The 18,359-nt window shown below is 44.0% G+C and overlaps 1 protein-coding gene across 11 annotated transcripts in view; it reads right to left on the minus strand.

Moving 5' to 3' along the window:
• scarb1 (scavenger receptor class B, member 1) overlaps positions 1-10,812 on the minus strand; it is a 142,125-nt gene extending 131,313 nt beyond the window's left edge. For 7 of the 11 annotated variants that reach the window (XM_052031744.1, XM_052031735.1, XM_052031740.1 and 4 more), the window contains exons 1-2: positions 10,117-10,387; positions 2,833-2,993 (exon numbers count right to left, since the gene is read on the minus strand). In XM_052031744.1, coding sequence (XP_051887704.1) covers positions 2,833-2,993; positions 10,117-10,224 — 269 coding nt within the window. In that variant the 5' untranslated portion in view covers positions 10,225-10,387. Of the gene's footprint in view, positions 1-2,832; positions 2,994-10,116; positions 10,388-10,440; positions 10,726-10,769 lie in introns of those variants that run through there. The other 4 variants (XM_052031739.1, XM_052031738.1, XM_052031737.1 and 1 more) reach the window with 4 other exon arrangements.
• Between the last annotated feature and the right edge of the window lie 7,547 nt (positions 10,813-18,359).

Raw genomic sequence — 18,359 nt, forward strand, 5'->3', positions numbered from 1 at the left:
CAGAGTGGGGCTGAGAAGTGGCAGATGGAGTTCAATCTGAAGATGTGTGAGGTGGTACACTTTGGAAGGACAAACTCCAAGGCAGAATACAAAGTTAAAGGCAGGATTCTGGGTATTGTGGAGGAGCAGAGAGATCTGGGGGTTCACATCCACAGATCCCTGAAAGTTGCCTCACAGATGGATAGGGTAGTTAAAGTTTATGGGATATTAGCATTCATAAATCGTGGGAGTTTAGGAGCTGTGAGGTAATGATGCAGCTCTACAAAACTCGGGTTAGACCACACTTAGAGAACTGTGTCCAGTTCTGGTCGCCTCATTATAGGAAGGATGTGGAAGCGTTGGAAAGGGTGCAGAGGAGATTTACCAGGATGCTGCCTGGTTTAGAGAGTATGCATTATGAGGAGAGACTAAGGGAGCAAGGGCTTTACTCTTTGGAGAAAGGGAGGATGAGTGGAGACATAATAGGATAGGGATATACAAAATATTAAGGGGAATAGATAGAGTAGACAGCAAGCACCTCTTTCCCAGGGCACCAATGCTCAATACAAGAGGGCATGGCTTTAAAGTAATGGGTGGGAAGTCCAAGGGAGATATCAGAGAATGGTTTTTTTTTTACCCAGAGAGTGGTTGGGGTATGGAATGCGCTGTCTGGTGCAGTGGTGGAGGCAGGTACATTGGTCAAATTCAAGAGATTGCTAGATAAGCACATGGAGAAATTTAAAATAGAGGGATATGTGGGGGGGGGGGGTGCAGGGATTAGATAGTCTTAGGTGAGGATTAAAGGTCGGCACAACATTGTGGGCCAAACGGCCTGTATTGTGCTGTACTTTCTATGATTCTATGACAATTTTAAGGTGATTTGAGGAAGGTATAAGGAGGGATGTCAGAGGTAAGTTTTTTTTTTCCCCCCACACACACACAGAAAGGTGGGTGCACGGAACACACTGTCTGCAGAGGTTGTGGGGGCAGATATATTAGGGACATTTAAGAGACTCTTAGATAGCCACATGAATGATAGAGAAATGGAGGGCTATGTGGGAGGGAAGGGTTAGATAGATCTTACAGCAGGATAAAATGTCAGCACAAGATCGTGGGCCGAAGGGCCTGTACTGTGCTGTAGTGTTCTTCAACAACTTTTTTCTGATAAGCAATGGTCTGGAAAATCAGCTAGCCTGGCACCAGCACAGCCCTAAACATGCTGGATTGTCAGTGTTACTGTATCATCAGCAAATTTAGTTACAGAGCATTCAGTCCCTTCATGCAAGTCATTAATATAAATTACAAACTGGCTCCAACACCAATTCTGATGACACCCACTAGTTACCAATGAGCAAATCTGAAAATGACCTACTAGTTACCAACTGCCAACCTGAAAGTGGAATCAGTTATACAGCATGGAAGCATCCCCTCAGCCCAACTTGTCCATGCCAACAAAGTTGCCTACCACAGCTAGTGTCATTTGTCGGCATTCAGCTACTTTCTGGTGGCCCCTGTACCTTATCTGCTTGTACTGCAATTTCTCTAACTGTAACACTATATTCTGCATTGTTTTTCTTGTTACTATCTCGATGTAATTACGTACGGCATTATCTGTCTGGCTAGCATGCAAAACAAAAGCTTTTCACTGTTTCTCGGGACGTGTGACAATAATAAACCATTCCAAATATTCCTCTAAACCTTTCCTACACATGTACTGTCTAAATATCTTTCAATCGTCATAACTGTACCCACCTCTATCACTTTCTCCAGCAGCTCATTCCACACACCGACCATCCTCAGTGTGAAAAAGTAGCCCCTCAGGTCTCCTTTAAATCTTTCCCCTCTCACCTTGAACCCATGTCTTTGAGTTTTAGACTCCCCTACCCTGGAAAAAAACTGACCATCCCCTCTCATGATTTTATAAACCTCTATAAGTCACCCCTCAGCCTCCTACGATCCAGGGAATAAGGTCCCAGCCTATCCAGTCTCCTTAAAATTCAATCCCTCCAGTCCTGGTAACATCCTTGTGAATCTTTTCTGTACCTTTTCCAATTCAATGACATCCTTCCCATAGCTAAGCAATCAGAACTGCATACGATACTCCAAGTGCAGTCTCACCAATGAAGTGTACAGCTGTAATGACTCAGTGGCTACTGACTGCCAACTTGCAAATGACCCACTTATCCCAATTCTGCTTTTCTTAATAGCCAATCTCCATCCCATACTCTTGTGTAGTCCCACGACACAGACCTCATGCAATTCTTCGTGAAAATCCAAACACATTATATCTACTAGTTCCCCTCCATCTATCCATCTTGTTTCCTCAGAACTCTGGCAAACAATTTTCTTTTCATAAAACCAAATTGACTCTGCTCATCTTTTCTTTTAATTATTTGTCCTGGTTTAATGCTTTGGTTCCAATGATGAACAGCCGACAGACCAGTGGTTGTCCAGTTTTATTTGTTCTCTTTCCTTTAACACTTGCAGCCTCATTGGCTGAACCACCTCATCCCCAATTGCTCACACCTCTTTCAGTGAAAAGAGATCATTTTATTTTCAGAAGGAAAATGTCACACATGTTGAAAATCTGATATAGAAACAGAAAATGGAGGGAAGTACTTCACTGGTCAGGAAGCAGCTACAGAGAGAGAAACACAGCAAAACCTTCAGTTCAAAGATATTTCATTAAAAAGCACTGTACCCATCTTGCAAAATAAGTAAAACTGCTATAATGGGATGAGATTGCATGTTGTCAACACTTAGTTTCTGTACAAGATAAAAATGCACATCTACAGTAAAGTTTCACAAATCTGAAATCCCAAAATTTAAATTAAATGAATGACAGACACATACCGGTAAGTATAAGGCCCACGCTGAGCCAAAACTGGTTTCTCGCCACGTAGAATTTCCTGTGGATTTTTAACCTCAAAGAAGTAGAGTGACATGTAGAATGGAACAGGAACATCTCGCCACATTTTATAAGCCAGACCACTTGCAGGATCAATCTGAACATTCTACACGATTTTTAAAAAATGAAAAATATCAGCTGATAATAATTCTAGTCATCAAATTGAATGACATCTTCTCAAGACATATGACCATTTCAATTTATCCAATTTTGCAGAAACAGCTAGAAAATAATAATAATATTGGAGAAATAAGAACAAGTTATTTTCAAAAATAACATACCAAGCAGTTTCCTGCAGAACAAAACATACAATGTTATGCACATCTTGTGTTGAAATACATTACCACTCCAGGAGATATTGACATCTGTACCAAGTACAGGTGACCCCTTTACCAACATTCAGGTAATGGAACTTTGGCCTTACAGAATTCACAATTTGCAACCCAAAAAATTGGGATACAGAATAAAATTTGCTCTCACAGAATTTATGAGAAAGGTTAAAAAAAATACAAATTTTGTTTTCAACTTGCGTTCCTTAGCACAAATGCAGATGCCATGGATGTGTGTTACAGAAAATCACAATGTGGACCATTTTCTTTGGGATCCAAAATGGCAGTGAGGCTGATGGGAGGCTGGAAGTTGATAGAGAATTGAATGGAAACCAGAGCACCAGGTCAGAAAGCAGGGGGATTGAGGGGAAGGTAGATGTCACGAGCTGTAATTCTGTAAGGACAGGCAGGAGCAAAGTGATATACACAATGGGATGGAAGGATTGAAGAGTGTTTATTTTAATGCAAAGAGTGTTAAGAGTAAGGGAGATGAACTTAGTTCCATGTATTGATCCATCCTCTGTGATGAGAGAGGTACAGGACTGGATGCTTAATGTTCCAGGGTTTTGATGTTTCAGAAGAGAGGGAGGAGTTCATTACTAATCGGGGACAATATCATAGCTGCACTCAGAGTGGACATAATGGAAGGCTCATCCACTGAGTCTATATGGGTAGAACTCAAAAATAAGAAAGGTGCAATCACTCTGATGGGATTATACTACAGACCCCCACCCCCCAATAGCCACAGGAACATTGAGGAATAGATATGCAGGCAGATCATGGAAAGATGCAAAAACAACAGGGTTGTTGTCATGGGCGACTTCAACTTCCCCAATATAGACTGGGCCCTCCTTAGTGCAAGAGGTTTAGATGGGGTAGAATTTGTTAGGTGCATCCAAGAAAGTTTCTTAAAACAGTATGTGATAGTCCAATGAGAGGAGGGGCCAGACTGGACCTGGCGTTGGGAAATAAGCCTGGCCATGTGACTAACCTTTTAGTGGGAGAACATTTTCAAAACAGTGATCACATTCCTTATGTTTTAAGATAGCTATGAATAAGGATAAGTATGGACCTTGTGGGAGAGTATTAAATTGGAGCTGGGCAAATTATAAGAGAGTCAGGCAGGAACTAGGGAGAGTTAATTAGGAACAGTTGTTTTTGGGCAAGTCCACATCTGACACGTGGAAGGTGTTTAAGGACCAACTGCACGGAGTACAGGACAGGTATGTTCCAGTAAGAAGGACAAGGATGGCAAGGTCAGGGAACCTTGGATGTTGAGAGAGGTGGTAAATTTAGTCAAGAAGAAAAAAAAGCATATGTAAGGTTTGGGAAGCTAAAATCAAACAGGGTCTTGAGGAATATAAAGAAGCTAGAAATGAACTTGAGGAGGGAATTAGGAGAGCCAGGAGGGGCCCATGAAAAGTCCTTGGCAAGTAGGATTAAAGAGAATCCGAAGGCATTCTATTCATACATCAAGAGCTAGAGGATAACGAGGGAGAAGGTAGGACCACTCAAGGATAAAGGAGGGAACATGTGTTTGGAGGTAGAGGATGTGGGTGAGGTCCCAAATAAGCACTTTTGCATTGGTATTTACCAAGAAGGACGTGGAGTATAGTGAGATCAGTTTGGAGTGTGCTAATATACTGGAGCATTTTGAGATAAAGAAAGAGGTGGTATTGGGTCTCTTGGAGAACATTAAGGTGGATAAATCTCCAGGGTCTGATGGGATGTACCCTAGGTATTGAGAGAGGCAAGAGATGAGATTGCTGGGGCCTTGACTAGGACCTTAGTGTTCTCTATAGCCACAGGCAAGATCCTGGTGGACTGGCGAGTAGCTAATGTTGCTCCTTTAGTGTCGTAAAGCAATACAGCACAGAATTCAGCCCAATGAGTCCATGCCAACCACAGTGCCCACCCAGCTGGTCCCAGTTTCCTGCATTCGGCCCATGTCCCTCCAGGCCCCTCCCCTCCATGTACCTTCTTAAATGATACTATTACACCTGCCTCAACCACTTCCTCTGGCAGCTCGTTCCATATACTCATCACCTTCTGCATGAAAAAAGTTGCCCCTCGGTCCATTTTAGATCTTTCCCCTCTCACCCTAAATCTGTACCCCTAGTTTTGGACTCCCCTACTCCGGGGTAAAGATTGTTACCGTCCACCTCATCCACGCCTCTCGTCATTTTAAATATTTCTATGAGGTTGCCCCTCATTCTCCGACATTGCAATGAATGTTGTTCAAGAAGGGAAATAGGGATAATCCTGGAAATTATATGCTGGTGAACCTCACATCAGTGGTAGGGAAACTACTGGGGAGAATTCTTAGGGATAGGATTTATGAGCATTTGGCAAAGCATAAAACTGAGAGAGGTGGCATGGATCAAGTAGACAGCCGGTATCTTTTCCCCAGGGTTGAAATGTCTAATACTAAAGGGCATGCATTTAAGGTGAGGGGGGAAAAATTCAAAGGAGATGCCTCTCATAATTTTATTAATTTGTGTCAGGTCTCCCCTCAGCCTCTAATGCACCAGAGAAAAAACAACCAAGTTTGTCCAACCTCTCCTTAGTTCATACTCGCTAATCCAGGCAGCATCCTGGTAAACCCCTTCTGCACCCTTTCCAAAGCTTCCTGTAATGGGGTGACCAGAATTGCCCAAATACTCCAAATGTAGCCTTACCAAAGTTTTAGACAGCTGCAACACGGCTACCTGACTCTTATACTCAGTGTCCCAACCAATGAAGGCAAGCATGCTATATACCTTCTTTACCACCCTAATCTACTGGTGTGGGCACTTACAAGGAGCTATGGACGTGGACCCCAAGATCACTCTGTACATCAACAGGGTCCTGCCATTAAATGTGTACTTTCTCCTTACATTAGACCTCCCAAAGTGCAACACCTCAAACTTGCCAGATAAACTCCATCTGCCATTTCTCTATTCATATCTGTAACTGATCTATATTCTGCTTTACACTTTGATAACCCTCTACACTGTCCAAAATTCCACCAACCTGTGTGTCCATTGCAAACTTGCTAACCCACGTACACATTTTCATGAAGCCCCAACACCAATCCCTGCGGAACACCATTGGTCATGGACCTCCAGCCAGAATTACATCCTTCCAGCACTACCCTCTGTCTTCCCTGGGCAAGCCAATTCTGAATCCAAATTATCAAGTAATCATGGATCCCATGTATCTTACTCTTTTGGATGAGCCTTCCATGAAGGACTTTGTCAAATCCTTTACTAAAATCCATTAGAAAACATCCACTGCCCTACCCTCAATCACCTTGGTCACCTCTAAAAATTCAATCAAATTTGTAAGACATGACCTGCTCCACAAAGGCCGTGCTGACTGTCCCATTTGGTGGGGGGAGGGGGGGTGGTGTTGAAGAGAGGTGGGAGAGGTTTAGGAACAGAATTCTAATTGTGAACCACGGCTGACAGTGGGAGAATGATAAAACTAAGAATGTGGAAGAGGCCAGAACTGTGGGAGAATTGCCAGAGCATAAAAACCAAGGGCTTTGGGCATTAAGACCATTATAAGGATAAAAGGATTTGGAAATGAGTTCCAAACCAGAGACATTGCTTAATTTATGTCAGTGCACACAGGGGCGCAAACGTTTTGCTTTTGTTACGAACACTAAGTAAGTCCAATGCCTCTTTTTTAAAAAAAACAATGATAAAAGGGCATTTGAACAGGTACTTGGATAGGCATAGTGGGATAGGAGCCTAATACAGGCAAATGGGATAAGATAGGCATTACAATCAGCATGGACCAGATGAGCCGAAGGATCTGTTTCTGTGCAATACAATTCTATGACTTTCTGCTTTAAGATTTTGGAGAATTGTGAATGGTTTTGGGCCCCATAACTAAGGAAGGATGTGCTGGCATTGGAGAGCGTCCAAAGGAGGTTTACAAGAATGAAAGGGTTAACATATGAGGAGCATTTAATGTCTCTGAGCCTGTACTTGCTTGAGTTTAGAAGAATGAGGGGAGATCTCATTAAAACCTACCGAATACTGAAAAGCCTGGAGAGAGTGGACATGGTGAGGATCTTTCCAGTAGTGGGAGAGTCTAGGACCAGAGGGCACAGCCTCAGAATAAAAGGACGTCCCTTTAGAACTGAGATGAGGAGGAATTTTTTTAGCTAGAGGGTGGTGAATCAATGGAATTCATTGCCACAGATGGCTGTGGAGGCCAAGTCATTGGGTGTATTGAAAGCAAAGGTTGATAGATTAGTAAGGGCGTCAAAGGTTACGGGGAAGAACATAGAACACTGCAGCACAGTACAGGCCCTTCAGCCCACAATGTTGTGCCGACATTTTATCCTGGTCTAAGATCCAACTAACCCTTCCCTCCCACATAGCCGCCTATTTTTCTATCATTCATGTGTCTATCTAAGAGTCTCTTAAATGTCCTCAATCCAAGGCAGGAGAGAATGGGGTTGAGAGGGTAAAATAAATCAGTCATGATCGAATGGCAGAGCAGACTTGATGGGCCAAATGGCCTAAATCTGCTCCTTTGTCTTATGGACGTCCCTCTTGCTTTCCAATCTCTTAGATTTAAACTTTATACCTCTAGCTCCTTGTTCTAGAATCCTTCACAACTGAGAACAGTCTGCTTCTACCTACATTAGAATTGAAATACTACCTGATTAGTGTCAAACCTGGTTTAATAAATTGGTCCAATGCAAACTTAATAAGCACAGTTTCTGCTTATAAAGTAGTTTGGTGTGAGAAGGGTCAATCTACCTCCATACATATGCAATAAAAACAAAGTGCTGGAGACATTGATCTGCTGAGTATCTTAAAGCACTTTCTGATTTCCACAGTTTTCTAATTTTCAGTTTTGTGTTTAGCATGTATTGTTTTAGAGAGTTAAACAGAAAATCTAGGCTAACACTCCACTCTAGTGTATTACAGAAGTACTGCACCACTGGAGATGTACTCTTTCAAATAAGTTATTAGAGTCCTCTCTACCCTCAGATGATCAGAAGTGACCCCTTGGCAAAATGAAGGAATGGATTATCCCAAGGGTCCTTTTTCAATAGAATATCACTTAGTCAACGTGAAAAAAGTCTTGTATTATAACAATAAAATTTGAGAAAACTTGTCAGGTGCAAACTATCTGCCATGTTTGTGATGTACAAAATACTTCAATAATTGTCAACTGGCTGGAACGTCACCTCCAATGCTTCTTATCCTTTCAACCATTGCCCAGTTATGTGCCTGCTTACAGCTGGAGAATCACTTGGAATGGGTTCCTTTCCCCATGCCCAACACCATCACCTCTTTCCCCCCTCCCATCATAAACTTTAAAATGTTATCACATCCTGAACACTAGCACAGTGAAACAAAACTTTCCCTTTTAACTGATCACAATATTGGGAATTATGGGGAATACTTTCTGTTCAATTTATGGCAGTCATCTGAAACACAAGGAGCTCATCAGCAAACAAATGCTTAATCAGCGTCAAAGAGACTCCTCGCAACCACTGGCAATGACAAGTTAACAGCTCTCCAAAGCTTTTTGAGTGCATATTCAAGATGACTAGAGTTAAAAATCAAACTGCGGAAGGAATTCAATGGGTCAGGCAACATCTGTGGGGTGAAATGATGTTTTGGGTCAATACCCTTCATCTGGACTGAAAGATAGAGGGAAGATAGCCAGTATAGGTGAGGGGAAGGAGTGGGGCAAGAGCTGTGATAGGTGGACCAGGGGAGGAAAGGTGATTGGCAGATGGAGGAGGGAAGGGTGGAAATAGCGAGAAGCTGGGAGGTGATAGGTGGAGGTGACAGAGGACTGCAGATGATGAAATCTAATAGGAAAGGAAGAAAGAGCATGAAACCAAATAAGGGAGGTGGGGATGGGACCCAGTGGGTGGTGTGTGTGGTTGATGGGCAGATGGAGAGGGAGGGGAAAGAAACTGGCTGATAGGGGGCTGGGGTCAGGTATGAGTAGAAAGAAATGTGTAGGAGAGAGAAAGGAACAGAGGAGGAGCAGGTTACCTGAAAATGGAGAATTCAGGGTTCATGCCGTTGGGCTGTAGACTACCCAGGTGGAATACGAGGTACTGTTCCTTTAGTTTCCATTGTGACATCCTGTCTGATGAGTTAACAGCAGATACACAGCTGAGTAAGGAGCTCCCCTGCAAGAGTTTACTGAACCAATCCCTTCTCACTACCCAGTGAATAGAGTAAATACATCAAATCCCTCAAAGCAGCTTTAAGGCAGGTTGAAAATCAAAGGCTGATATCCCTGGAGAATAATCCCAAGAACATTGGAGCCATTCTTTGAAGACATATGAACAGGATAGGATTTTTGTGGGAGTCTTGATGCTCAAAAGCAACTGTTATTTTTCAATCCATTGGAGGATCCAAGGGTAAACATTAACAAAAGTATTCATCTCAGCACAGCAGAAAGGAGTAAACAGGAGATCCCAGTGCCAACATCCTCAGCCTCAGGAAACCCCATGTAGTTTTCATTAACTAGTATACATCTTTCATAACTGAAAGTTTGAGAAACTGTGTGGACTTTCTCCAAGTTTGGAATATTGGAGACTCACTGAAAATAAAAATGAGGACAGTTGGTTGGAAAACAACTCTGCGGTGTAATAAACAATGGCCCGTGCTAATGCCAGGAGCCATTCACGAAGAAGCAAATCATGCCAGAAGTGAACTTCAAGCCAAATGTTATTGAGCAGCGAATTCCTACAGAAACTGTAAACATAGCGCTTTCAAGAGTTAAACACGATGTAATTAAACAGTTGCAATGTCGAGAACAAATTGTGGAGACCTTAAAATTCAGGTTTCTCACCAACAGACGGATAAAGTTACAGAAGTTAAAAGCTAGGATAGAAGATAAACCTAGAGAAAGCGCGACAGCAAAACTCACCGCCTTCACCTGCCGACGTTGGATGACCGGAGTAACCAGGAGCAGCACGATGCCGGCTAGAACAAGCAACAGTCCGGCCACGGTCAATGCCCAGGGCCGGGCATTCATATTCTGCAGTGCTCTGCGCCTACGGTCCTGAGAAAGAACAGAAACTGCGTTAATCTGATAGGAATCCAGACTCCCACTGCCACTGGGCCCCAGCTCCCAAACTTTATCAATGCCATGCAGACCGCCCCGCCCCCAGGACCCCAGGCAAGGGCGCTCACCAATCACCTACCACCGCCCCACCCACCTCATAACCACGCACTTCACACCCCCAGCCACCTCACACGTTAACTGCCCATTTCAGGGGGAGAGAATCCGACAGCATCTCGTTTAGGGGGGAGGTGGGATGGAATCACTGATGCTCACTGAGGCTGGAGGGGGAAGGGGGAGGACTGGGTGGTGGTGGGGGGGAAGGGGTGGGGTGGGGACGGGGTGGTGGGGGAACCGGGTGGTGGGGGAGGGGGTGCTGGTGGGGGGGAAGGGGCGGGGAGGGGACGGGGGGATTACTGGTGGTGAATGGATCAGAGGGTTGGTGGAACTGTGGCGTTTGAGGGAGATGGCGACCGGTCCCGGGGGGGGGGGGGGGGCGCAAATCTGCAGCCGGTCACCGAGCTGGGTCGCTGGAGCAGGTCGGGTCACGTGACATCCAATCACGTGTAGATCACGTGATGTGACGCTCTCTTTTTAAAGCGCGACTGCGGCGGCGGCGCCCAGATTCCCCGGAGCTGGTCTGTGCGGCGGCTCCCGCCCGGCGCCACCCCCACCCCCACCCCCCCCCACTCCCCCCCCCCTCCCCCCCCCCTCCCCTCCCCCCCCCTCCCCCCCCCCTCCCCCCCCCCCACTCCCCACTCACTCACCCACCTCCCCTCACTCACCCACACCCCCCACCCACCTCACCCCCCCCGTCCCTCCACCCACCTCACCCCCTGTCCCTCCACCCACCTCACCCCCCCTCCACACCTCACCCCCCCGTCCCTCCACCCACCTCACCCCCCCCGTCCCTCCACCCACCTCACCCCCCCCGTCTCACCCCCCCTCCCCTGTCCCTCCACCCACCTCACCCCCCTCCACACCTCACCCCCCCCCCGTCCCTCCACCCACCTCACCCCCCCCCCCCCCGTCTCACCCCCCCTCCACACCGGACCCCCACCACCCCGGCCCTTCCGCCCCTCCTTCAACCCCACACCCCCAGCCCTTCATCAGTTTCCCCACCACCCCGGCCCAGAGCCGAATTAAATCCACCCCTTCTGCTGTGTGTGAAACCTGTCCCTCCATTCCCTGCCTCCTTATGTGTCTGAACGCCACCGTTCTACCTGCCACCACCTCCACCCCGGCCCCACATTCCAGGCACCCACCCTCTGCCCTCGCACATCTGCTGTAAAATTTCCCTCTCTTGCATTGACCGACTAGAAGAGATTCACTCAGCAAAGTCCTATGATGATAGGCTTGTCATGTCATAACCAGCTAAAGAAATAAGATCTGAACACTTGGGAGTTTAGATGAATGAAGGGTGCTCTGATTGAAACCTCCTAAGGGGCTATGACACGGTAGATATTGAAGTCGTTCCACTGTTGTTAAGAAGATGTATGGAGTTCAAGAGCCACGAGGCCATGTTGCAGCTCTATAGAACTCTGGTTAGACCATACTAGGAGTATTGTGTTCAGTTCTGGTCACCTCATTATCACCACACAGTCACGGGGAGAATTTACAAACTCCTTACAGACAGCGGTGGGAATTGAACCCCAATCACTGTCGCTTCAATAGTATGCTACTGTGCTGCCCCAAGTTTTCACAGTACGATAAAGTTGGAAAAAAAGAAAGTCTTGACAGGTTTTCCTGAACTTATTCTGTGTGGAATATTAAGACCAGAAAAAGAATGAATGCTTTGGGTGCTAGAACACAAGAGTTTATATGTGACCTTGAGTGAAACGTAGACAATAGTAGTTTCCTATATGACAATGAGACAATGATAAATGGGGAGAGAAGTGAAGTGAAATGATGAAGCTGGGTTCTGTGCTCCAGTTTCCACTATCTACCCTGCACATCCTCTTCCACCAAAATGTTTTACTTTCCTACTCAGTTTCAAGATCTTTCTCAAAAATAGGAATTTTGGTCACCACCTTTAACATTTTCACCAATTGTTGCTTAATTTCTAATTTTTCCACCTTCCTCCCCAACTGCAAAATGCCTTTGGACAGTTAATTTTGATGTTATATCTTGTAAAACCCAGCTGAATTCACGCACAGGACTAGAAGATGAAAAGGTTGTTGTCTGCGTCATTCAATGCCTATTAAGGTTATGTGAGAAATTAAACAATGTAACCTTCTAAATACTGGGTAGCATGAAATCCATGAAGAGCTCAGATGTCCAAAAAATATTTAAAACAGCATGCACATCTAATGACACACAGCTAAATGCACATTATTTAAGGGGGTAAAGAATTTCACTTTGAAAGAGTTTCATTTACAGAACTTACAATTCATTATTTCACTTCTGTGTATGCCTCAGGGATTTTCATCCTGAAATGAAAAGACAAAATCACAATATAATAAGCAGAATTTTTTCCCTTATGTAATTTGTGAATGGGATTATATGATTGGCTTTGATCGAGTAAATAGGGATAAACTGTGGCAGGATGGTCAGTAACTCCCTTTAAAAAGATGAGGAATTTTATTTTGGATAACAAGTTATTTTGATCTGAAGTATGCGTTTGTATGAATGGTAAAAACTGATCCAGTAGCAACTTTCAAAACTGAACTGGATAAGTAATTGAAATGGAGATACATGCAGAGCTGTGGAATACAGGAAAATGTGATAATTGGTGAGCTCTTTCAAAGGATTAGCTCGGACACAATGGTCTCATTTATTTGAATAAACGCTGAGATACCAATTATGTTTTTCCTTTAGGACTAATGACTCTTTTCTATTTTACATGTTTCAGAAAGCTGTGGGCTGCCGCCCACTTTCCTGTCCACTCTAAAACATAATTCTGTTAGAAGAAACTAATCAGACTAATCAGGAGCATAAGAATATGGCAAGGCTTTCCAAAGGCCAGGTTTACCACCAGTAGTGTTGTTTCACCTACCAGCCTGATCCCATCCCACGTTTTCTATTTCTACCTCATTTTGAAATCATGTGCCATCTCTGTTTGGAATCAGCTCTGAAAGGAGAAGAATCCAGGAGTGTAAAAGCTCAAAAGGCCCAGGGAACACTACACAGTTAATGGCAGGATCCTTAACTGTTGATGTTAGAGGGATCTTGGGGTCCAACTTCATAGCTCCCTGGAAGTGGCTGCACAGGTTGATAGGATGGTAAAGAAGGTGTATGGCATACTTGCCTTTACTAGTCAAGGTATTGAGTTCAAGAGTCAGGAAGTTATGTTACAGCTTTATAAAACTCTGGTTAGGCCGCATCTGGAGTATTGCATTCAATTCTGGTCGCCCCATTATAGGAAGGATGTGGAAGCTTTAGAGAGGGTACAGAAGAGGTTTACCAGGATGCTACCTGGATTAGAAGGCTTGTGCTATGAGGAGAGGTTGGACAAACTTGGCTTGTTTTCTCTGGAGCAGCAGAGGCTGAGGGGAGACCTGATAAGATTATGAAGAGCATAGATAGACAGCCAGCATCTTTTTCCCAGGGTTGAAATCTCTAATACTAGGGGGCGTGCACTTAAGATGAGAGGGGGTAAGTTCAAAGGAGATGTGCAGGGCAAGTTTCTTTACATAGAAAGTAGTGGGTGCCTGGAATGTGCTGCCAGGGGTGGTGGTGGAGGCAGATACGATAGAGGAGTTTAAGAGGCTTTTAGATATGTAGGTGCAGAAAATGGAGGGATATGGACATTGTACAGGCAGAAGGGACTAGTTTAGTAGGCTTTTAATTACTAGATTAATTAGTTCAGAACAACATCATGGGCCAAGGGGCCTGTTCCTGTGCTGTACTGTTCTATGGTCTGTGAACCATTTCAGTGCAACACAATGTTTGATGATTCTTTGAGGCACTGATTCTCCAAATTTCCATTTGAGAGATATTGAAACGTGGGGAAGGAAGAAAGCAGTTTGTTCTTTTAGAGGATGGAAATCCAGAATGCAGTTAAACTGTCGTGGAAAGGCAAAGCTTTCACAGAAATTCCAATCCCCAAAACAAAACCCATTTAGGTATTTATGGATGGAAAAGTTTAATACCCTCATCAGATTAGCTAAGAAATGAGGAGACAATCACAACCCTATTCAATTACAGCTGCTTCCATTTATATAGAACCATAGCTATATAAGGTCCCTGGTCAGACCCCACTTGGAGTACTGTGCTCAGTGCTGGTCGCCTCACTACAGGAAAGATGTGGAAACCATAGAGAGGGTGCAGAGGAGATCTACAAGGATGCTGCCTGGAATGCGGAGCATGCCTTATGAAAGCAGGTTGAGGGAACTTGGCCTTTTCTCCTTGGAGAGACGGAGGATGAGGGGGGACCTGATAGAGGTGTGTAAGATGATGAGAGGTACTGATCGGGTAGATAGTCAGAGGCTTTTCCCCAGGGCTGAATTGGTGGCTACAAGAGGACATAGGTTTAAGGTGCTGGGGAATAGATATAGAGAAGATGTCACGGGTAAGTTTTTTACTCAGAGTGGTGAGTGCGTGGAATGGGCTGCCAGAAACGGTGGTGGAGGCGGATACGATAGGGTCTTTCAAGAGACTGTTAGATAGGTACATGGAGCTGAGTAAAATAGAGGGCTATGGGTAAGCCTAGTAATTTATATGGTAGGGACATGTTTGGCACAGATTTGTGGGCCAAAGGGCCTGAATTGTGCTGTAGGTTTTCTATGTTTCTACAGCATTTAATATAGCAAAATGTTCTAAGTGTTTCACAGGTACAAATCAAACACAAGTTAACACAAAAGGAGTTATTAGGACTGAGTCGACAAATTGTGAAGTCTCGTGCAAGTTGTTGGCTTGATTTGGCTGCCCTACAAAATCCATTGAGGTTCCGAAGCTTCTACTTGACCAGCAATGACTAACATTCTCTGCAATGCCTTGATACTGACATAGTCATCATCCAACCTGGGATCATGCAGAAGTGTACCATTGATCTAATTTCTCCCTAATATCCTAATCTTGAACTTCCTGCTGGAATTGACAGTGAATATGGAATTGTTCTAACAAAGGGTCTCTAACCTGAAGTGTTGATTCTGTTTCTTTTCCCACAGATGTGGCCTGACTCACTGAGTATTACCAGCATTTCCTGCTTTATTGTTGAATATGGAATAAATTGTCAGAAAGTGCTGGAAATGCATGGAATATCATACAGCCTTTGCAGAGAGAGCAACAAAGCTGAAGTCTCAAGTTGATAACCTTTCATTGGTCCCAGCCTCCCCTTCCACAATCCACTTTGTCAAGCCATCTCAGAATTTTATCTGTTTCAATAAGATTGCCACTCATCCTTCTCAACTCCAATAAGTATAGGTCCAACCAATTCAACCTTTCCTCATAAGCAACACTTACATCTCAGGAATCAGCTTTGAGGTCTTTCTGAACTGTCTCCAATGCAATCTCTAAATATGGAGACTAAAACTGTCCATAGTACTCCAACTGTGATCAGTCATAACAAGATTTCCATATTTTTATACTCCATTCCATTTGAATAAAATAATTGATTTCATTTTTCATAGACAAGGACATCCATTTCCCACTGCATTGCAGCATCTCTCTCTCTTTCTTTATTTAACCAATATTCTGCTTCTCTAATCTTCCTATCAAGTGGATAAACATATACTTCCCCATATTATGCTTCATCTGCAAGATGTTTGCTCATTTAGTTAACCAAACTATATGGCTACAATACACTTGGGCCCTCCATTGAAATGATTAATATAGCTTGGAAACAGTAAAGACACCAGCACTGATCCCTGTGGCACCCTATTGCTTAGAGCTTGTCATCCTGAAAATGATTAAATTATCCAAACTCTGTTTTGTGATGTTGACCGATCTTCTATCCATGTTAATATATTACCCAAAGGCTGTGAGTTCTTACATTGTGCATTAGAACTTTATTGAATGGCTTTTGGAAAGCTAAATACACTGCTCACTTGTTCAAAAAAGGGACTAAGGATAATTCCTGCATTTACAGGCTACTCCTTTAACCTTGGTATTGGGAAAACTTTTAGAAACAATGATCTGGGACAGGATTAATAATTAACCAGAGGGAAATGGATTAATTAAGGTATTAAGATTTGTTCAGGGCAAATTGTGTGTAACTAATCTGTTAGAATTTTTTGATGAGGTGATAGATGGAGTTAATGATGGTGATGTTTCTGTGTGGTGCACTTGGACTTCCCAAAGGTTTGTGAAGCATAACAGATTTATCAGTAAAGTTGAAGCATGTGGCATAAATGAACTGAGAGCATGGATACAAAGTTGGCTGAGTAACAGTCAACTGAGCATCATGATGAATGGTTGTTTTTCATACCAATGGTAAGTTATGGTATTCCTCCAGGATCAGTGTTAGGGCCACTGCTATTTTCAATGACCTAGACCTGGGGGATGCAAGCCACAATTTCTAAATTTGCAGAAGGCACAAAACTTCTCAGTACGGTGAATCGCGTACAGATAGTGACAAACTGTGGCAGGATTTAAATTGGTTGATGGAAAGGGCAGATCCATGGCAGGTGACGTTTAATGCAGAGAACATTTATTGGAGGTCAAATGAAAGGAGGAAGTATACAGTTAATGGTAGGCCCCTTAACAGCATTGAGGTACAGGGGGATCTTGAGGTCCCTGAAAGTGGCTACGTAAGTGGATAAGGTGGTAAAGAAGGCATATGGCATGCTTGCCTTCATTGGGAGGGGTGTTGAGTACAAGAGTAAGGAAGTCAGGCTACAGTTTTATAAAAGTTTAGTCAGACTGCACTTGGAGTATTGTGTGCAGTTCTGGTCACCTCATTATAGGAAGGATGTGGAGACTGTGGAAAGGGTGCAGAAGAGGTTTACCAGGATGCTGCCTGCATTAGAAGGTATGAGCTATACAGAAAGGTTGGACAAACTTGGGTTGTTCTCCCTAGAGAATCAGAAGCTGAGGGAAGACTTGATAGACGTTTTTAAAATTATGAGAGGCATAGATAGGGTAGACATTCAGAATCTATTCCCCAGGGTATAAATGTCAAACACCAGAGGACATGCTTTTAAGATTAGAGGGGGGAAGTTTAAAGGCAACGTGAGGGGCAAGTATTTTACGCAGAGAGTGGTAGGTGCTAGAATAGGTTACCAGTGGTAATAGTGGAAGCAGGCAGTTTGGTGGAGTTTAAGAGGCTTTTAGATAGACACATGAATATGAAGGGAATGGAGGGATATGGATGATCCACAGGAGGACATTTAGTTGGAAGGATGGGGAGAGGCCAAATGGAACAAAGGATGCTGTTCTCAAAGAGGTGCAGGAACAGAGGAACCTGGATGCACAAGTCATTGAAAGTAGCCGACACAAAAGACTGCAGATGCAAAAAAACAAACTGCTGGAGGAACTCAAGTGGGTTAAGCTGCACCTGTGGAGAGAAATGGACAGTTGATGTTTTGGGTTGGGAAGCTTCATCTGGACCCTTCAAGTGACAGGCCAGGTTGACAATGCAGTTAATAAGGCAGAGACAATTCTGGCTGTATCGGTAGAGGCATCCGGCATAAAAGAAGGGAAATCATGCTGAACCTTTATAAATCACTTGTCCAGCCTCAGTCAGAGTATTATGCTCAACCTCATTATAGGAAGGATGAAGGCATTCGAGAGGGTCAAGGAAAGATTTACGAGAATGGTCCCTGGGATGAGGGACTAGAGTTACAAGGTCAGAGAAGTTGAGACTGTTTTCTATAGAGAAGATGTTGAGGGAAATTTGACTGAAGATAATAAAATGATGAGAGGTTGCTTTTGTCAGTGGAAGGATTGAGACATGGAGTAATACAGCATGGAAACAGGCCCTTCAGCCCAACTCCTCCATGCAGACCATGGCGCCCACCAAGTTAGTCCTATTTGCCCATGTTTGACCCATATCGCTCTAAACCCCTCCTATCCATGTACTTATCCAAATGTCCTTTGAATGTTGTTATTGTATCAGCCTCAACTGTTTTCTCTGGCAGCTTGTTCCATGTATGCACCATCCTCTGTGTGAAGAAGTCCCTCAGGTCCTTTTAAATCTTTCACCTCTCACCTTAAACCTGTGCCCCCTA

Source organism: Pristis pectinata, chromosome 17 (assembly GCF_009764475.1).
Source record: "Pristis pectinata isolate sPriPec2 chromosome 17, sPriPec2.1.pri, whole genome shotgun sequence".
NCBI lineage: Eukaryota > Metazoa > Chordata > Chondrichthyes > Rhinopristiformes > Pristidae > Pristis > Pristis pectinata.